This window comes from Mercenaria mercenaria, chromosome 5 (genome assembly GCF_021730395.1).
Source record: "Mercenaria mercenaria strain notata chromosome 5, MADL_Memer_1, whole genome shotgun sequence".
NCBI classification, from domain to species: Eukaryota; Metazoa; Mollusca; class Bivalvia; order Venerida; family Veneridae; genus Mercenaria; species Mercenaria mercenaria.
This window is the reverse complement of record NC_069365.1, coordinates 18,210,703-18,233,751: the sequence shown is the minus strand read 5'-3', so window position 1 is coordinate 18,233,751 and position 23,049 is coordinate 18,210,703. Positions and strand designations below refer to the sequence as shown.

General features: G+C 35.1%; 1 protein-coding gene across 1 annotated transcript; it reads right to left on the bottom strand.

The window, feature by feature from the left end:
• Positions 1-21,712: 21,712 nt before the first annotated feature.
• Positions 21,713-22,648, bottom strand: LOC123540055 (uncharacterized). The gene has a single exon (XM_045324844.2). The coding sequence runs from the start codon at positions 22,646-22,648 to the stop codon at positions 21,713-21,715; it is 936 nt and encodes a 311-aa protein (XP_045180779.2).
• Positions 22,649-23,049: the final 401 nt, after the last annotated feature.

Below are 23,049 nucleotides of genomic sequence, written 5' to 3'. Positions count from 1 at the left end.
CAAACCATTAAAAGCTTACCACAAAACTCGTCGTTTCCCTCTGCACAGTCAGATATAAAGTCGCAGACTTGACTGAGTTGAATACAGTGACCGTCACCACATGCAAACTCGTTTTCCTGACATTCTGTTTTACATGACAAACATAATTACATCAGTAGATATGTAATATCCCAAACTTTTAGTGTAATGTTGTATCTATTGTGTGTTATACAGTTACACGCACTGAATTTTTTTTATGACATTTGTCTTTAAAATGACACTATTAAATTCTGTCTTAGCTGTTACTGATTAATTTTCAATTTCTGTTACCGTCACATTTCGAAATGAATATTCTTCTCTTATTTCTGCGAGAACTACCTATACGGTTTATATATATTATGGGTCTCGTTGCCTGCCAACAAGAACTTTTTAAAATTAAAATATCTGGATTTTGTTCGAACAGGTTGAAGACTCCGTGATAGGTGCTAAACTCCGCACAGGATATTTATGTACTAGCTGATAACTATTCAATATGTGAACCAGCTGGCTCATTGACGGTCGGTGAATTTACCCAGGTAAATACTCATGTCTTAATCAATAACAAGGGTACATTGGGTCATTCCACACCATCAAAAGCTAAGAAAGACACCATATTGTCTAAATTATGGCGATGTGACTATAAACCTAAACTAAAAATTGATGTGACATCCATAATATAGAGAGTACATGTGCAGAAAATGCGTTCAAGATTGCTTTTTATACAACACATATACACGAGTATTTTATATATTTACATATTACGCATTGTATATGCAGCTGATACATTCTCTCGAAAGGGAAAAGTTTTATTTACTCCGTCTCGTAACTCTACAGCATGGTTTTGATTTATAATGGCAAATGGTGTACCATTAACCAGTCAAAACTCACTATTAATGTTTTGGTGTCCAACCTTTATTAGTTCGTTCCGCCTTCGTTGTCTAAATGTTTTATTCAGTGTATTAAGTTTTGTTGCGTATATAGTAATTATGAACATCCAATGTATGATTTGAGGATGATGTGTTCTTAAAATGCGACGTTTTATACAGGATTTCATGGAACAAAACATCTATGTGAAAATTTTCAAATGTTGTAGAACTCAAATTGTAAATTATAAAAAATAGATACATTAAAGGGTATTCATTTTCATCCAATTTATATAGTTTTATACTTAACCTATGTGGTCATAAGAACAATGAACCTCATCCGAAGCATCTAGACAGTCGATTACGCTATCACATTTGGCTAAAATAGATATCCATTCTTTGCTTCTTTCACAAAGATGATAGGCCCCTTCGTCAAGCCTTGTAGATGAAACTGATGTAGATGCCGATCTACTGAAGTTTGTAAGGCTATGATCTAAAAGTTCGATATAAAGATGTTTCAATAAAATCAAATTTCGGATGCGTTTAGAACAAAAGCAACAGTTTTTATATAAATGCAAGTACAAAATTCACCTTCCTGCTGTTTCTTTATTTAATATTATCATTTTGAAGATATACGTTAAGCTTTTTTAGACAATGATGTAGCTTAGGGTAAATGTGTTCATACATCAAACTTGTCACAACAGCCTAGGCCAATTTCGACGGTAACATATTTTGATAGGATGAGATAGTTTGAAAGTTTATAACGGAAACTTATACTTTTATTATCTTTTTCCTTATGTGTATTGTCAGAATATCACATAACGTCAGAATGGTGAAAGGCGAACAGTCAGTATATACTGATAGAATATTCTTTCAAAGGTTGTAGGTGCAGATGGGAATCATCGCCAGTTACCGCGTAAACATGTACCCGAGAGCTAGATATTCCAATCCGCAACTACAGCCAGTGATAGAATCTACACATGCCATACACAACAAACAATAGAAAAACAAATGTAAACGAATGACAGTCTTTACATCATAACCTAAATAAACAAATAACGGGTAAACCGTAAACTGAAAAGAACATATGCATAAAGATGAAAGCTCCGGTTTTGTTTTATCATTTGCAGTGAAACGTCATGAAGGATTCATTTAAAACGTTAGCTTTTTTATTTTTAAAAGGAGAAATGAACGATGAGGAACAAAAAGAATTATTAAGGTATTTGACTTTTATCACGTTATATAAATATAAATCTATAATACAAATGACTGCACGAATCTTCTACACAGATGCAGTTTTTTATATATCATTAAAGCTTGAGAATTATCTTACACTTCTGGGGAGCTAAATGGAGGTTTCCATCACCGGTGGAATCACCGGAAAAACACAATCTGGTATGCAAGAACAATTAATATGATCTAATAAATTACATCTGAAGTTACTATAGTTTCTATAAATGATACAAAATGGCACTGACTCTCAAATGTTTAATAGTTTATAAAACCTTTAATTTCCTCCATGCAGGAAAGCTCATCCGAAAAGTCCAGACAGTCAAATGTTTTGTCACACTTATTAACCGCTGGTATTGTAGTTCCACTCGAGCAATTAAAAACATCAGCACTTGTTTGTTCTGAGATGCTAGAAACGATGTCTGAAAAACAGAAATGTATCAATGATTCTAATTGTGAACTTTTATAGAAAGCAATTCTACTCGGCTAAAAATGATATATCTGATATAAAAGAAAGTAGTCTTCAATGTAAAGCTGCTTTGGAAATTAGTTACAACGAATAATATATTCTGTAGCTATATACTATAAATTTTTCATAACAATTTACATAATATACAAAAGAATTGTCATCGATTTTCTATATATCTAGAATCAAAGTGTGTGTAACTTTAAACTAAAGTATATGCAAACACCGCATTGGCACATTGGTGTGTAGATAATAGTTCTTTGATTAGTATCATTGTAAGTATTGCACCATAAACCAGTTTAAGCTCCCCAGTGGTGTTTTTGCCACTGACCGTTCCAAGGCGGTGCTCCACTGTGTTCCTTTGTTTGCTCGTTTTGTCCTAATATGTTGGCTTTGTGTGTGTGCGTGCGTGTAAGTGTGTGTGTTTGTGGTGCACGCGTCTGCGTGCTGTGGGTTTCGTTTTGGTAGGCTGCGTTTTTGGTACGTGGCACTCCCTGTTTGATATTTGTCTTTGTTTTCTTTGTGTCATCAAAGAGGGACAGCCGATATTTCCAGGAACGTCAATTAGAAATAAATACATCTCAGTAGTATAAGGAATACAGCATAAAGCATATTTTTGATCCCCGACCCCATACCCTTGGCCATAGGTCTAAAGAAATCAGAGAGCAAATAAAGTTATATAAAACTAACAACCACACAATGCATGGTATTACAAACAACGCATTGTGTATTTCCAAAAAAAAAAGAAAAAAAGATAACATGTCCGATGTGTGACAAAAGACCACAGGATCGGGCAATGTTAACCTCATTGCACCACCTCGCCTCTCGTACACAATTATCCTTGCGGCCCTTTTAACCTGCCCGGCACAGCAAGTGCCGGTTGCAGGTTCAATTTCAATCTATCGCATCTACACCTTTTGGCGGACCTTCTTTAGTTTTTTTAACTTTATGGAAGGTCAACCTGAAGTAGTGAAATATATGATTTGAACCTTGATCAGAGCACTAATACCCAGGTCACAAGAACGCTACGAGCTACATACAAGTAGGTTTTCAGTCGAATTTGGCAAACACGTACGGCGTCCGTACGGATATCATTGACTCTTACGGGTGTTGTATGGGCTTTGACTCGGGAACTCGGTGAAAATATTTAAACGGTGAAATCACTAATTAATATTTGTTGTTAACAAACTGAAAGCTGGAGATAAGAAGTTTTTCAAAACTGCATAATCACACAGACAAGTCGCACAGATATAAGTATAGGTCTTATATATGGCGACTTTTCAGCTTTGACAGTGGATGAAGATACCAGTGCTTCTCCTTGCATCATTTCATCACGGGCAGGTACCTGAGTAGAACCACCGACCTCCCGTTAACCAGCTGGATGGCTTCCGCACATGAAGAATGAAACGCCCTGAGTGAGACACGCACTCATATCTATGAGGAGCAAGTGATCTGAAGTCAACGACCTCAACAATTCGGCCATTGAGGTCCCCAAAACTTATATTGAACGTGTAAAAGAAGAAAACAGTAATGTTGTTTAAGAATTGTTACAGCACTTTTAGAAATACAGAAAAATAATATCCAATGCTTTCTGAAATTGAAGAAATTTAAGTTGAATGGATACAGTGAAAGTAGTTAGGATAGGAAACCCTGAGAGTTAATTATCGTAATATGTTTTTTTTTTTTTTTAAACAATTATGTTTTCATTTACTTTGATATATAGAGATGGTTAACAGATGTATTGATTTCATGACTTTAACAAAATTGACGTGAATTTAGCTGAAATAAGGATATGAACAATGAAAAATCATTTATAAAGATATGAAGAAATAGAAACATTATTAAATCTACACTATTAAGCGATGAAATTAAAGAACTTGTTATTGATCAATTTCAAAATGCTATAGATTCATATTTTTTTAATTAAGACTATTTCAATGAAGTTTCTGTTGTTTTTTACCAGAACAAGAAAATAAAAATAGGATATGTGATCAAACAGATGAAAAACGATAAGTTAAGAAGAAACAGTTCCAAAGTAAGCATTGCAACAGAGTGTGGAAATCGACAAATGAAGAAAAAAATGGAAGCTCTTATTCAACAACAAATGACCTTAGAATATATTCAGGCTTAATAAAAATGTGCATTGATGGTAAAAATCGAGTAAAATGAGGAATAATATTAATTGATGGAAAAAAGATAAAATTCAGTTCTACTTTAATTTGTCAATTTACTTTAATTATTTTATACATGTATCAGCAAAATGAGTTTTGCTCAGATATTTGTTAAATTACGTACTGTAGTATCTGGTAAATAAGAGCATATTCGAATATTAGCGCATATCAAAAGTAAGCGCATACGGCCATTCCATATGGGATAATAAGCGCATGTCATACCCTTATCATAATTTTGTCTCGAAGTAGGCGCATATCCGATTACTGGTAAACAAACAACGGATGCAGAAAAAAAGACGTAATTAAAGGTATTATACCGTGATAATTGTTTATCAAAAATACAGGTGACAAGTTTTCTTAACTGTTGAATAGCCGATAGGTGTTAAAAGATTATAATCTCTATTGTCTGATAAAATATAACTGTTTACGATAATCATGCTTTTCGAATTGAAATGTTTTCAGTAAATTAAAGTAAAAGTTTGAATACCAGAAAAGTTGTTTGCATTGTCATAACAGTTTGTCATTCTTTTGTAAATTTTTGAAAAGGGTATGGATAAAATGCTAGAGTCTTAGTGTTAAACAATTATTAAATGGTCTGAGAGATTGGCCATATTTTACAAATTATGAAGTTTATTATGCTTTCATTATGTATAAATACTGAAGGCATATGCAATAAAAGGAAGTAGTTCACTGCGCACGTCCATGACCATGTTTTATTTTCGTTTTCTCAACCAAGGTATGCACTTTCAATATTTCTAATATATCAAAATATAGGCACACATGGCCTGTCTATGAGCGCATATCAAAAATAAGCGCATAGTTTTGGCTTAGGTATAAGCGCATATCAAAAATAGGCGCATAAAAGTGCCACTAAAATTATTATCAGCGTATACGCTTATTTACCAGATTTTATAGTATATCATATATAGATCTTGTGAGAAAACTGAGGAATCTTCAAGACGATACTTAAAAATGAAATTTAAATTGATATAGATATGAAGTCAATAACTATAAATAAATCAAGTTATTTTCAATCAGTCATTTGATGCAATAATAAGTAGAATTGGTAACTGATATGCAAAAGGTAGAAGATGAAGGATAAAGTTTTATTATATAGAGAAAATAAAGCTTTCTTGAAATGATTAGTACCACGGATTTCCGCCAAAACATGCCCGACACAGTTATGTAAAGAATGTACTGGAAGCAGTTGCTAGTGAACTATCCCATTATGCAATGATCATGTCCAACATGCATGTGTAATAACTATAAACGCAACTTTCTTGCAAAGTGTGCGCCGTTTACGAGTTAAAACTCCAGCAATCATTTGATGACTAAAACTTGGAAAGAGTTTAACAATATGCCTTGTTTAATTTGGCCGAGTCAGTCATCTAGCATTAACATTATAGCAAACCTGTGGGGGACAATTAAGTGTTGCCTTGAAAAGATACTCGACGAGGTAAAAACAGGTCTGACCTCATTCGAGTTGTGAAGAATATTTGGTACCACATTGATCCAAATGCAAACGGATCTATTACAAATCATTAACAATTAAGATACTTTGATTGACAAAGGTTTGAGTTATCGTAGTTCATATGTTACGTTATTAAAACGTTAACATCGAAGTTAAGTCGATTTTGAATACTTTAATATGGTCACACGCTGTAGTTCTTAATATTATTTAAATATCAAGTGTTTATGAATCTTCAGTGTGATTTGATGTATCAATGATAACTTTAAATGTTTGACTAATGAACAATATTAACATGCATTGATATAAAATTTAGGAATTAAAATTTAAACGGACAAACAGGTTTCAACTAGTTTTAAGAAAATAACTTAAAGTTTAATTAGCTGATTTAAATATAGCTCACTTTGCAAGAAACATGGCTCCCACATATCCTGCTCAGGTTCTTGCACATAACACCACAAGAGACCAATTGAAGAAGGATCTGCACAATGATTTGGCGCATTCGTTGGAAGTGGAATGTCAGATAATTCCTCATGAAAATGACGCATAGCGTCTTCGCTAAGATTATTCCAACTCTGGCATTTCTTTCCGGAGTATGAAGTAAATACCATCTGTTTCTCCTTGGGAACAACACTCTCACAAATGTCAATTTCTTTTATTTCGGCTAAAAAAATATGTTGAAATTTAATTTCAAACATTAAATTTTAATCTATCTTGTAACTTGATATATCAAAATCGCAGTGACAACACAAAATGTGTAATGCTAGTCATATATTCAAAACTTTATATTACCTCTTTATTTGTACTCAGTTGTTTCTTTATATCAAGAATAATTACAATGGTTTTATCCTCGATACCAAATTTGAAAAACTGAAATGTTGTGTTTATATATATATATCGAGGGTAGTGGGTAATTGGGCTGAGAAGCAATTCAGAGTTGCAAAAAAAAAAAATAAGTTTTAAAGTTAGTTATAATAGTAATTTAGTTTAAAACTACTCAAATTTACGTTGCGTTTCATTTCCCTCTTTTATCTGTCTTTGACAGATAAAGTATTGTGCTAATCCAGTTGTACAGTCCTCTGATTCCCAAGTATTGTCGGTATTGAAAGGCTGAAAGTATGTTTGAGTGCAGTCCCCAAATGAAGGGTATCCACCTTTCCTGAAATAAAAAGTGATGAACTAGAAGATAATTATGTGTTTAATATAGTTAAACTTTATTATCATTATATCAAATAAAAACATTGAAGTTTGAATATCAACAAAAAATGCCTTTAAGCTGTAAAACTACCATTAATAAAGCCAGAAATTGTAATAATTCATCCAAGGAACATGACTATTATTATGTGTTTCAATATGCATTTACCGATGTTGGATATTATAATCCAGTGACAATTTTTAAGCTAAATAGCTATTTAATTGTATTGAATAACCGCGTTTATGTTGTCTAAAGAGTTTTAAAACACCTGTAAAGTAGAACGCAATAGATCAATTGTCAGCAGTTGTCAAAACAATGGAACAATGGACTGTTGAACATGTTGATACGTTTTCGGACGCATCTGAGTTCGTCTGGAATAGCTGTCGTATTTCAGTCGTTCATTTTTTCGTCTTCATTTAAGCTATTTTAATCAATCAGCATAAACGATGCAAAGTACATATAGTTCTTATACGATCACGTGTAGTTTAGTTACACAAACAATCCAGTAAAGGCGGAATTACATTCCACGAAAACTTCTTGCTGTCGACGATGTCAATCAATTGCCGCTTCGTGGAAATTACATACGAGGAATGAACGCTTCAGTTACAATACTGATATTCCGTATCAAATACACTTAACATGTGAACGTGACAAGCAGTTAATTTCAAATAATTTTATCGCCATTTAAATAGATTTTAACGTGTGAGAGAAGAATGAGACGATTTTCACAAGAACTTTCAGAAACATTGTATTTTACAAGTTAAACAAACCAACAACATAAGTTTGAACAAAATAAAAATGGCATGATAATTTACAGTCAGCCCGAAAGACAATAGTATAATTAAGATATACAATTATCTATTACCATGCTGTAAAAGTAACGTCAATGTTGTTCATCCAAATGTATTTTTTTCTTCTATGTTTGTCTGTAAAACGTTTCAGGCCTGAATAAGTAAAACCAAACAACAGAAAAAGAACTAAATATACTGGCTGGTTGGCGAGGGGGTCGGCGCATAGATAAAATTGGTACTTCATAAAATAATCTGTAAAACATTCTCTCTCTTATAATCATGTTCAACATCGACTAGAAGCATTTCAGCTTTACAACTACTGTAAATGTTGTAGTGAGTAATGTAATTATGATTACCATTTTTTATTTTGTATACAATATTAACTGCCAAAATTTCTAGGTAAACCATTACAAAACAGTTATAGTTCGACACTGCGTACTGAGCCGTGACGGTACTGTTTCTGGTTATGACAGAGTTTGGTGCTGTTAAACATATATAAAAATGTAATCATCTGATGGAAGCGCTTCATATCTCAGACGATATGTTATAATCTCATAACATGCAAGCTAGAATTGTCGATCCAGGGTTCGAAACCCCCTCTGCGTCGTTCCTTTTCAATATTTGTGTTTAAGTTTTGACTTATTGACTTTTCTGTTTTGTTTTCGAGATGCTTTATAATGAACCAGCGCTGCAGAATGGGGAAAATAGGTTGAACATATTTGCATTCAAGTTGTTGAAAACAAATACAACATGGAAGAAATTTCTGCATACCAAGTTTCAGAGTCCATTATCATCTGTCTAACAGACGTTACAGAGTTAAAGCACTATAGAGCTATCCGTCGTTTCATATATAAATATTTACAGAAAAGAAAACAAATAATGAAATAGCAAAAACCTCATAATCTAAATAGACTGAACATGATAATGAATACTGTATTTCTTGAAAGTACTCAAACATGAAAATGTCAAGTACATTTCACTAGACTGTGTTTCGAACCTTTTTGTATAGATCCAAAAGCTTATCATTTAAGTTACTATGCTATAAAGTCATGTTCGAAATATTACCTGATAATTTAAGAGATTTTTCATACATCAGTGCGCATAACTGACTACTATTTAAAATAGAATCGTCTAAAGGTCAAGCTGCTCAGAGGTCAGAGCGAACCATACCCAGCGGATTGTTATAGAGCAAGTCAATAAGTACGCGGACCCAAGCATTAAATTATTAAGGATTGAATGCTATTTCTTGTGCGTTTATGCTGATATAAACAAAACTAGCTTTTAAATATAAATCTCTTTCTAGGTCCCTTTACAGAACATGCCAATTTTCAAAATACAAGTTTTATGGTGTCATGGGACAAGCAAAAGACTAAAAATGCAAGGATAAATATCAATAATGGAATGCCACGTTCCAAAAACGCAGCCTCCAAAACAAAACTCATAGCACGCAGATGTGCATACTACCAACACACACACTAACATACAAAGCAATCACATGAGGACAAAACAAACAAATAAAGAAACACAGTGTCAAAACAACCAGTTTATGGTGCGCGCCAAACCTCACTCTTACCACCACTATGTTCTAAAGTCACGCGATAGTATAAATAAAAGTATTCCCCGCAATGGAACCACAAAACATGACAAAAATGCTGTATATCAATACAAAAAGCAAATTTTAAGAACCAAAAACGCATGTACTCAATGCTTTTGCAGAAGACAGAGCACCAAAAGAAACACCCTTGGCGCTAGGGATCTGGACCTTGCGCATGACAAATCAATTCATTATAGAAAACATTTTTTTTAAGTAACTCCACTCGTGATGAATGGCAGTTTTATTGACTAGACAAGAAACACACCATATTAACATTTAACCTCTTAGTGTGACATTGACCTTAAAGCTAGTGGTCTGAATTTTTCACATGACAGGTCGTCTCATTATGGTGAACATTTGTGCCAAGTAATTTCAAAATCCCTTTATGAATGGCAGAGTAACGGACCGGTCACGAAATATACCTTGTTTACTTTTGACCTCTAGGTTTGACCTTACCCATAAAGCTAGGGGTCTGGTCTTGTGCACGATACATTGTCTTATTACGGGAAACATTTAAGTTATTGTAAAATCCCTTTATAGATGGTGTTATAGACCGGATACGAAGTGCGAATTTTGTTCAATAAAAAGGAAAAAGCTTTGCAAACTTCTCCACAGGTCCACATTTTATAATGTTTTAGAACGCAGCTAGTTAAAAAAGGCTTTTTTATAGTATATATATGCTCCTGAAGCTTGTTCTTTGTGCAGAAACGTATTTTTAAACATGTCAGAAATGCATTCCCACACTAGTGCATTTCAGTATCGAATTTATCAAACAGCGGTTAAAAACAGCGGCTATTTAATAAAGCAAACAATTTTTGACTTTATTTGTTTGATGCGTTGTTATAAAATTGTTGCCTGAAATTTTTTTATGTTCAATTTCGAAAGGAATAACGTTTGAAATTTTTAAGGATGGCTACCCGTAATAGGCCTCAGTTTCACCAAATGTAAGCTTTGAAAATCTCAAACGATAGAAAAATTTCCCTTAGATCCTTTAGATTACCTCCCCTGAAAATGTTTTGTTTTTCGTGAGTTATCTCCCCTGAAAACTATAAAAAATAGGAATTTTCTCCTTTTCCCTACGAGGAATTTTAGATTTCTTTTTGACATTTGTATCAGAATCATATAATGCAGTTTCCTACCGCAATATTTTTTCGAAACTCAAGCTCAGATTCTCATAATCAAAGAAATTATATATTTTCCGTAGGCACCAATGTAAACTTACCGATTATCCGCCCCAATCCCCCCCCCCCCCCCCCCCCCCCCGCCCACCACCAAAAAAAGATAAAATTCGAAAGATCTATCGGTGAAACCTTTTTAATTTTAAAGTGACCAAATTTCATTTAAATATTTCCATCCAGTTACAAGATATGAAATATGGCTATTACACCATGTTATCCTTAAGGGGCAAAAGAAGCGAAAATATAATAACTTTGTATGGTAGATACTGAAAGTAGCTTTGCATTACTAATAATATATTGGAATTAGCAGCATGGACCCAATTAAAAAGATGTTGGCGTATTTTCTTAGGAATAACTACCCTTTAAAATTGATTTTTTAAGTTTTTGTCTCACATTTTCTCATCAATTTCAAAAAAAAATGTTATCAAAATTGAAATTAAATACGTTTTTATATTTATAGATGTTATGAAACCATCAACAAACGTAGGTTTTTTATATGCATATTTTAATCCAAGTGTTTTGTTTAAACATGATATTGTATATATAGTACAATATGTTTTATACAGCATTGACAGATATCAATTCATTATTTTTTACTACAGTAGAAAAAAATAGGTGCCTTCCAGTAGGGGACTTTGTATTGCATGGAAAGTCTTCATTCACTTCTTTATCAGTTCTATTTCATCCATTGATGACAAGAAAGCTGATTCACTAGAAGTTAAACACAAAAAAAACCCCCAAAATTTAAGCACCATTACTGTTACATAACAAGATATGGTAGATGTTTTATGAAATCTGATCATTAATAATAATAATAATAATAATACCAGACCGGACAAAATTGGCCATAGAAAGCTTAAAGAAACTTCTCATTCGAATCGCAAGCCTTTAACAGCCTTTAACGATACTTTTTAAAAGATCCATTCAGCAAAATGTATTTCCGGGACACTACAGTTTACCAGCATATAGATATTTATAATTAAATTAAAATGTTGCAAAATATTTGAAGATTAGTTAGCAAGTTATATAGTTTTCTGTGATATACGCAAAACATTCGATAGAGTATGGTATAAAGGTCTCATTTTCAACTTAAACAATATGGATTTTCTTGTAATGTTTAAACTGGTTTTCAAATTATTATATATTATAAAAAAAAAGTAGGAAACAAACAGCTGTTGTCGGTTCCTCATATTCAGATGAGAAGTGCATAACGGCCGGTGTGCCACAAGGCCCAGTATTAGGGCTTCTGCTATTTTTGATATACGTAAATGATATAGCTGATTCACTGACAAGTGTCACACGTTTATTTGCAGATGATAGTTTACCAGCTGTAAGTTCTCATGATATGTACAATTAACTGTGATCTTGAAAAATATCTATCTGTGCAACGCAATGGTTGGTGCAGTTCAACGCTGCTAAAACTAAAGTAACGTACTTTTAACTATCTAGAAATCATGGCGATTCTCCTAATATATATTTTCAAAACACAAAACTAATTTTCGTTCACTTACATAAGCATATGGATGTGACATTTAAAGATGATGGAACATTGGATAAACACATTTCAGATATAGCACAGTCAGCCTAAAACATCTTGGAACAATATAAATGCTGAAGATTAAATTAAAATGAAATACGCTTTATCAAATTTACATATCGTATTTAAGACCGGTTATTAAATATGCCTCCTTAGGCTGTACTTTGTACGAAAAAATATTCTTGAAAGTATTCAGTATGACGCTGCGCGAAAAGCGACTGGTTTAACTAGAACTGATTTTATAGATAAACATCTCCGCAAAACTGAATGGTCTCATCTCATTGTCGGACAGGCGGAAAATGCATAAATAATTTTAGTTTATAAATTCAGTCATGGCGGATTGCCTGATTGCTTGAATGATATCTTTCAAAAAAAACAGCTCGTGGTACTTATCCATATTTGTTAAGAAATAATGACAACTATGCCACAGGTGCTCGATTTTTCGAAATTTATTCTACATTAGTTTTACCATCATCAACTGAAATGTGGAACAATTTAGATATGGACACACATAATACTTAAACACAGCGAGAATCAGAACAAGTGTAGCAATATAAATACGGACTTGCATTACAATTACTTACGGGATAATTCAACATTTAACTGCGAATTTCATTTTAAAAAATGCAGACCATTACTTTTTCAAACGTCCGTTGTACAAGGACCAGAGGCGAATCTTATTTACAAACTCTCGTGTATATCATCCTCCCAATGCTAATAAAGTACCCTTTAGAAAAAACCATTGTAGTAATGAAGAAAATAAAAGACACTCATCATTCTTCGCTAATAATTTCGGACGTTTTCGTTACTTTACGCAGTATTGTATCCTGAAAAGATCTAAAATTACACAAATAACCTTTATAGTTAACTGTCTGACTTCCACGCACGTTACCACGGGTACGAAATTACCGCAGACCATTTTGTAAATTCAATATAATTAAGTATTACCGTATTTGTTTTTATTCTTACAATATCTTTTGCGACGATTTTTACGAATACTAATTGTTTTCTCTTATAGTTTCTATTTTCGGGAGTAATTTGTCTTTTTATCTAAGATACCTTTAAATATTTTACTCGACACTTGCTACAAAATATCTTGAATACAAGTATATTTCTTTCAATAAATGAACTATAAAAATAAATAGATAAGTGTATTAATTTTCCGTCCTGTAAAATTTGAAGATAAAATTTGAAAAGAAAGATGTTAGACTGAGGACTACAACACAACAACTCCGAGATTGATGGCTAATCGTTTTGTCCCCGCAGCTACTTGCACATGCGATATTATTTTTCAGTCGTATAAAGAATACTTACGCAGTAGTTATTTCTCTACTGAGGGCCATTTCAATACTTATGGACAATATATCCACTTTTACTATACATTTGTTATTTCTATTGATAGTTTCAAAATGCAGATTCAACGCTTGAAGAATAGATGTTAATAATCTTCTCAGTCTAAGACAAAATGCTAATTTAGCTTTGTAAAAAAGCTAGTATTCGGTCAGTTGATGATTTAATTTCGTAAAAATAGGTACTTAAGTATGAGTAGTATAGGCGTCACTTTGTGTCTAAACAAACGGGCGTCATCTTGGATGACCTAGTTACTATAATTAGTTACTCATTTGCATATAAGAATTCGTAATAAGTGCGCGTGTGCGGCGGCCATTTTGAATTCTAATGACGTATTTATGAAAATGCTTAGGAATGTCTTGTATACTTATCTAGGGCGTGTTCGCGCATATCGAGGGTCAGCCCTACAGGTCACAATAGCCTAAATAGTTTTCCCTATATATTCTATATAAAACTGACCTTTTTTCAAAGAGCTAGCAAACGTAGCTTGACCCATTTCAGAGAACAAATCCTTTCCTCATTTTAAAGAGTTATGATAAAACTGATATAAAATGAAGAGAAAAGTAGGGGTCATGTATCTTCTAAGACAGATGTCTCTGGTCACATTACTGTAAACTGACATCAAAATCACACTTCTGTGACCCGGAAGTACTACTCATACTAAAATTGAGCTTGACTTCACCGAATACGACCTGCTCTCCCACGTTTCCTATCAAAATGTCAACAATACATCCACAGTGAAATTTAAACAAAAACTAGCCTCAATTTAGACCTCTGTTAAGCGAAAAATTAGTATTCAAATACTTGACAGCCATTACGCGACTAGACCAGATGGCTCACACGCTGGTTCCTTTTAGTTTAGTTAGGCCGGGAGATAACACGAAAACAAAGCTATACGCATGCGTTATAAAGAACCTCTAGTATAAAAATCATTCGAAAGAAAATGTATAATATAATTACGTACTGCTGACCAGTCATTAAAACTATACGAGAATACCTATTTATAAAATGAAATTAAAAGACAAACTATTACGCACTCAACGGATGTAAACCCGTCGATATCCCATGCTAAAATGAACCAACACTCTTTATCCGTTTAGAATACAGAATATTACCGTCGTTTCTAAACATAAAATAGCCAATCAGAAGGCAGGAAAACGAACCAATGTAACATCTCCAATAAAGTCGTTTTGACCAATGAAAACGTCGAAATTTTAACCAATCGGACGCTCAATATTATTAACGAATGACATCGCGAATTCAGAAAGCGAATCGTATATAAGAGAGTGCACAGCCGTCATCCATTGGAATTCATACGGGTGCCAGAAAGTTATTATAAGAACCTCACAAGAAAGAATCTTAAGCAACAACAACAATTAGCAATAGCCATTAGTCAATTGGCAGGAGTTTCTTTGGACAGACCAGCGAGTTTAGAAGATTTATCGGCGTTTGAAGAAGTCCTTGGAGTACGAGTGATGGTGGTTAGCGCCGCGCTGGCCAATAAAATCATAACAAGCCCCAGTTCCGACGAGCGGCCATGCATTTACATATACTTAGTGGATGACAGTCACTTTCACGCCATAGCAAGTATCACCGGTTTCTTTAGCGCCATGTATTTTTGCGAAAAATGCCTCAAACATTACGACCACAAAGAAAGACACCATTGCGAAACACACTGTATCATCTGTAAAAGAGACCAATGTCCCAAAACTGAAAATGAAGTGACTTGCGGAGATTGTAATATGGACTGTAGATCAGAAGAGTGTTATCAAAAACACAAACAAATACCAATACATAAGAAAGGAAAAAACAAAGGAAAACCCAGCGGAACCTCACAATGCGACAAATGGTGGAAGTGCCCTTCATGCTATAAAGTAATTAGGTTAGATCAACGCAAGAAAGATGAACACCAGTGCGGAGAGTATATGTGTAGTTCGTGTAACGACTTTGTATTAGAAGGACATTTGTGTTATTTAAGAGCCACCCCGGCGAAAGAAGATCACATTCCGAAGTTTATTTTTTTTTGATTTCGAGTGTAGCCAGGATGAAATATCAGTGTGTGAAAATGGATATGTACCTAATAGAAAAATTGATTGTAAAGACTGCCAATCGCAACAGGTATGTAAATCTTGCTCCAAATGTCAAAATTGTAAAACGTCATGGTGCGGTAAAACCACGCATCGTCCCAATTTTGTAGTGGCCCATACGGTGTGTCCCGAATGCATTGATAAAAAATTAACGCCCGATTCTGTATGTTAAAAATGCGGTACCCGTTGGGACGAATGTGACAACTCAGAGTTGCCTGCTAACGAAGATGAAGGGCCATGCCCCGGAACATGCGGGTTTAGAGAAGTCACGTTTGAAGGAAGGGATACCGCGGAAAAATTTGGTCAATGGTTGTTTTCTGAACAGCATCATATTTTTAAAGTTGTTCCCCACAATATGAAAGGCTACGACGGCTATTTCCTTTTAGAATATCTTATAGACCAATCCCTTAGACCAGACAAAATCATTTATAGCGGATCTAAAATTATGTACATGACGTTGGAGCGAGATTTACATATTAAAGTGATTGACAGTCTCAATTTTTTACCCATGAAATTATCTGCGTTACCGAAAGTCTTTGGATTAGATGAATTGAAAAAGGGGTGGTTCCCTCATTATTTTAATACGAAAGAAAACCAAAATTATATAGGGTCATACCCAGAGGCTAAATATTACGGGCATGATTTTATGAGTGAGAGAGAGAGATCTGATTTGTTAGCATGGTTGAGTGAGAGAAAGAATGATACGTTCAATTTTAAAAAAGAAATGTTGGAATATTGTAGAAGCGATGTTGATATTTTGAGACAAGCGTGTTTAAAATTTAGAGAATTATTGATGAATGCTACGGGTGAAAGAGAGTTTGAAATAAATGATAAAGGGCAGGAAGAAGAAAAGTTAGTACGGGCCGTAGATCCATTCGATTCCGTGACCATAGCTTCCGTCTGCATGAACGTATTTAGAACCAAATTTTTAGAAGATGAATGGAAAGTAAAATTAGAGGGCGAAAATGATTGGGTACCCGCAAAATTAGTAGACGGAAAGCTGTATGTATTTGACAAAAACGAATGGATCCGCGAAACTGAACTGACGGAAAAGGAAGTGAGATAGAAAAAGTTTGTACGTACATTGATAGCGAAAATTCCTCCCGGTGGTTACAATGATCAATACAGTAAAATCTCTATCGAATGGTTAGAATGGTTGGCGCATACGAAAAATATCAAAATTCAACACGCGCTAAATATTGGCGAAAAATCTTTACCAGGTACACGATATAAATTAGATGTGTATTGCGAAGAAACAAACACCGCGTATGAGTACCACAGTTGCATCTATCACGGATGTAGAGATTGTTTCACCGATAATCGCGAAAATACGTGTCATCCGCTCACCAATCAATCATTAGACGAACTATTCGCGTTGACAATGAAAAAGAAAGCTTACATAGAACAATTAGGAATGAAATACGTTTGTATTTGGGACCACGAATTCAGAAAACGAAAGAATCAAAATTCTGAGATGAAGCGTTTTATTGATAATTTAGATTTAACAGACAGATTAGATCCTAGGGAAAGTTTCTTCGGGGGACGCACCAATGCCAGTAAACTCTACTACAAAGTTGATGAAAGTGAACGAATCAAGTACGTTAATTTCACTAGTTTGTATCCTTGGGTCAACAAGTATTGCCAGTATCCTGTAGGTCAGCCCGTCATAATAACGAAAGATTTCAGTGACATAAATGAGTACTTTGGCATCGCCAAAGTTAAAATTGTACCACCAAGAGGTCTATACCATCCCGTCCTTCCTTATAGGTCAAATGGCAAACTGAAATTTCCTTTATGTAGAACCTGCGCGGATACTGAAAACCAAAACAGTTGCGATTGCCCGATGATTATAGAGCGTTAACTGGCACGTGGTATACTCCGGAGATTCAGACCGCTTTAAGACTAGGTTATACCATTAAGAAAATATACGAAGTATACCACTGGGAGGAAACTACTCAATATGACCCTAAAACCAGCAAAGGGGGACTGTTTGCCAATTAAATAAACACGTTTTTAAAGTTTAAGCAAGAGGCAAGCGGCTCCCCTGACTGGATACAAAGTGAACAAGACATGATGAATTACATAACTCAATATATGGAGAAAGAGGGTGTTTCGTTGGATCGGTCAAACATAAGGAAGAATCCGGGTTTAAGAGCGCTGGCTAAACTATGTCTCAATAGCTTTTGGGGTAATTTTGGTCAACGTCTCAATATGCGCCAGACAGAGTTCTTTCACGAAACGCAGGCAAACCTTTTCTTCCAATTGTTTTCCGATCCGACGAAAGAACCGCTTAATTTTCATATCCTTTCCAATGACATGTTACAAGTAGAATGGCATTCAAACGAGACTGTAAACCCGAAGATAATAAAACGAATATCTATTTAGCTACGTTTACAACTTGTTGGGCCAGACTTAAACTTTACAGTGTGCTCGAAAAGCTCGATAGGAGGGTACTGTATTATGATACGGACAGTGTGATATATGTAAGTCGCCCGGGACAGTATGATCCTCCATTAGGTGATTACTTGGGAGAACTTACGGATGAGCTGGACGGTGGGGAGTACATTGTAGAGTTTGTGTCTGGTGGCCCTAAAAATTACGCTTATAAAACTAGTAAAAACAAAGAGACGTGTAAGGTTAGGGGTTTTACTTTAAATTATAAAAATAGTCAGTTGATCAATTTTGAAAGTGTGAAAGACATTGTTGTCGATCCAAAAGCTTGTCCGAGCATTACAGTAACAAATCCGCGTAAAATTTGTAGAGATAAGAGAAAAAGGAAAATAGTCAATCGTGAAGAAAACAAAAAATATCAAGAGGTGTATACAAAACGTAGAAAAATTGCAGATTTTGACACTGAACCGTACGGGTATTAAGTTAGATTGATGTTCATACGTTTTAAAATTAAATTTCTGTGTTATAGTTTTTGACATCGATATTTTAGTTTCTGTTATCTACGTTTCAGCTTTTGCACTTTAACATGTAATTTTCCATAGGGTCTGTTCACGTTTTTGTCAATGCTGTTTAAAAAAGTGTAACAGCCGTTTTAAAAAATGTTACGGGCGTTTAGATATTTGTCAAAGGTGATTCGATTTTTGCACTTTAACATGTAATTTTCCATAGGGTCCGTTCACGTTTTTGTCAATGCTGTTTAAAAAAGTGTAACATCCGTTTTAAAAAATGTTACGGGCGTTTAAATATTTGTCAAAGGTGATTCCATTTTTTGTACATTAATGCGTAATTTTCCATAGGGTCTGTTATAGATTTTAACATCTGTGTTACTGTTTCTGTGATCTAAATTTTAAGTTTTATCTACACTGTTTCAATTTTTGATTCAAAGAATTGTATAACTTTGTTATTGTCTCATGTCATGAATAAAAATATGTAAGAATATGATGCGTTTGTCATTTCATGGTAAGAACTCCCATTCTCGCCTTAATCAACGTAAGAATATGAATCCCGCAGGTACTCACACCCCGGAAAGGGAAACGTTTATACGTTATCCACATTCTAATGAAGAAGAAAACAGGTCCCTTAGTGACCGTTGGCATTTATTAGGCACTCGAGTACCTCAAGCTGACATCGTATATTTTTGTCAAATGATCATTGTTTATGTGATTATCATTACCTCCATCATTAACCTATCTCTTCAAAACGGTGCTAGCGAATTGTGGATCAGTCTACTCAGTAGTTGTATCGGATACGCCTTACCAAGTCCAAAGCTCAAGAAATAATGAAAACATCATTACCTTTTGAACCTTGCTCCAGTATGTGTATTAGTGGTCAAACCGGAAGCGGTAAAACGCAATGGGTGTACAGGTTTTTGAAAAATGTGAAAGATATGTATTCGAGAGAACCGCCTTCGCACATATTATACTGTTACGGTATACATCAAGACTTGTTTGACGACATGGAAAGGTCTATTCCAAACTTTTATAGTAAACAAGGACTGCCAACGGGTGAAGAAGTGGACGACTTTACCCGTGACAAGAGGCACAAGTTGATTATTATCGATGATCTCATGCACGAAGTAATGCGAAACAAAGACATGGAGTTGCTATTTACGCAGGGCTGTCACCATAGGAGAGTATCTGTCATACTAATTACACAAAACTTGTATCCGGGAGGTAAACACGCCAGGACTATTGCCTTGAATACGTGGTATATGGTACTCATGAAAAATTTGAGAGATGTATCGCAAGTAGGAATATTGGGACGACAACTCTACCCTGGTAAAACAAAAGGATTCATGAAAGCTTATGAAGACGCATTAAGCACGAAACACGGTTATTTTTTGGTGGATATGAGCCCACACGCCAATGATAAATACCGTTTAAGAACCCTTATTTTTCCGGGGGAAGACCCTATAGTCTACAGATTAACGATTAAAGAAGGAAGACCAAAGCGGCGTAAGAGTAACCATGGTTGAACTAATCAAACAGCAACGTCATTTCTTAAATCTTCTTAAAAGCACTACAGCCGCGCAAAGGAAAGCATTGTTGAGTACAATTACCAGACATCAACTGAGAGCTCTCACCCAGATTGCCTACAATATTCTCAGGTTTAAAATACGCCTTACACCTTCTGAAAAAAATAGGCTTAAGCGACAGACACGTTTTATTCATCTACTGGGAAACAGAAAAATTGGATTCAATCAAAAGAGAGAAGCCATCCAACATAAGCCACGAGTGATCTACATCTTAGTGAAAATTGCGTTTGTGTATCTAGAACCCGTATTGCTATAATGGAAAAGTTTATTTTGGTTCCCTACGAAAAATATCAGCGTATGCAGCAGTTCAAGTATACAGGATCTGGAGAAACAAAAGATGATGAGTCCATACCTCCTAAAGTGGCCAGAGCCTCATTAACTCCACCGGGGGAACGCGTGATCAAGAAAGAGAAAAAAACTAAAAAGACTCATAAAGCAAATATAGACTGGATCTCGTTTTAAAACAAAGACAATATTTTCTTTTGATTTCTATTTTATTGTTATATACATACAAAATAAATAAATATAAACAGATTCTATAGTTTGTTTTTGTTTACAATTCTGTCAATACAGATATCATTCCATTTTCTATTATACGCATTAAAAGGTCTGACAATGTCTTTTAAAGTCATTCCTGTACATCTAGTCATGACGTAATACACGCAATAAAGTCCACAGGTATCCGATTTAGAGTCTTGAATAGGATCACCAATCATCCAGTACTCGTTCGTTAATACGTTTTCAAAGCCGGCATCGTAGTCGTTTGGCATTTTTCCTAGCGAATCAAAGAATTCGTAAGGTCCTTGTATCGGAAAGAAAAAGGTCACCCAATGCTTCCCAGTTCCATCACTGGTATCCGTGTTAGAAATAACAAACTGTCCCTTTTGAACTTTCATTTGATCAGAGGCGCACACTGTTACTGGATATCTTTTGAGTAAACGTTCAAGTTCTAAATTATTCATTTGAAATAGACGCCCCTGGCACTGTTGATATGCAGTACTTCCGGGAAGGTGGCGTACATAATCAGTGTCACACTCTCTGGTAATGCCTCAGCAAATTTGATTTCTAGTCGACAATGTCCCTTCCTTTTAGTGCTAAACGAGTAGTAAGGATCTACATCAATAACGTACAGACAATATCCCTTCTTATAATCTTGGACCGAAATGTTCATGTCGTTCCTAAACAGAGTCAATGTTCTGTAACACTCCGTGTATTGATCCGCCGAATAATTTGGTTGCATCGGTTGTGAGGGCACCGATTGTCCATCGACGTATAGGCCTATGGAACTACAGTTATAATGCTTGAAGTTGAATGGGTTTTGTGCGCGTAATCGCCATTAAATGCCGCACTAGGAACCAGGCCTACTATCAGTTTACATGGAACCAGTCCTTTAAATATATCGTCAGCGCTGTAACTAAATTGACCCGAAGCAATGGACGTTGTCTTGATCTCTGTGCGTAGGTAAGGGTAAATGGCTGACATGTCTTGAATGAGATTATCGTGCGCTACTAATACGTCACTTTTCAGCCGCTGAATACAGAGTTTGAAATGAGCGTCCGCTATTTTCACGCGATAGTCAGGAGACGGGCTGTCAGTGATTAATGTGAAGGCGTCGCGGTTAAGATGTAGTTTAATGCCTACAGCGACTCCATTGATGAGTAACTTGGGTTGTTGAAACAAATCGATATGTAAGGGTCCTTCCATTTCCACAATTTTACTGCCTTTAAATAGCGCACATCTGTAAAGCAACCCGTAATTATTTCCTGTTTTACCATCATTGGTGTCAACGTTTCCTGTATCTTTATAATAAAGTTGACTCGTTAACAGATTTTCCTGTATGTCTCGGTTTGACTGTAAAATCGTGTCTATGTAAGCTTTATAGGGATAATTGATTCCTGTATGCGACAAAGGGGTCTGCTGTAAAGATACATCAACCTGGCTGAAAACGGTGTGAAATGTTAGATTGATTGGACCAACTATTTCGTCGGCGCTAACAGGGGCGCCATCGCCTTTCACAATTTGCAGTTTAAGGTTCAACACGCTTCTTTTCAGATCCAAATACGTTGCAGACTGACCGGGTATGTTAAATTCGAGTGCCGATAAGGTGGTGACTTGATTTACTGGACGGTAAGTGATCCACTCTCTCGATTGTACTGACGTGGCTGCTGGGGGTGAAATGAACAAAGACAACTCTTCTTTATGAAAATCTTCCATGTTTCTTTATAGCTGAAAGTCGGGATTGATAAACCTTGGTCTCTTTGGTTTAGTATACGCTATTGGCGACGTATTCTTACGTTTTTTAGTGTTTCCACTGCCCTTCTTACGACTTTCACCCTCTTCTTCCTTCTTACGTTTTACTTCTGACTTTGCGATTTCGGTCGCTTGTGCTACGGGAGATACCAGCTGTACTGTTGGCTGCTTTTTCATTTCGGCCATTTTCCTAAGATGAGCACCGCTACCCACGATGTAACGGCCCATATGATCAGGTCGTACGTATCCGTCCCTCAGGTCTTTGAAATGTTGTATCCATTTTTCCGGGTCCGGTTTATCCGGTACCCATTTTTCTTGTTTATAATCGTATACTTCTATGGAGCCCATACCTTTTTAAAATGCAA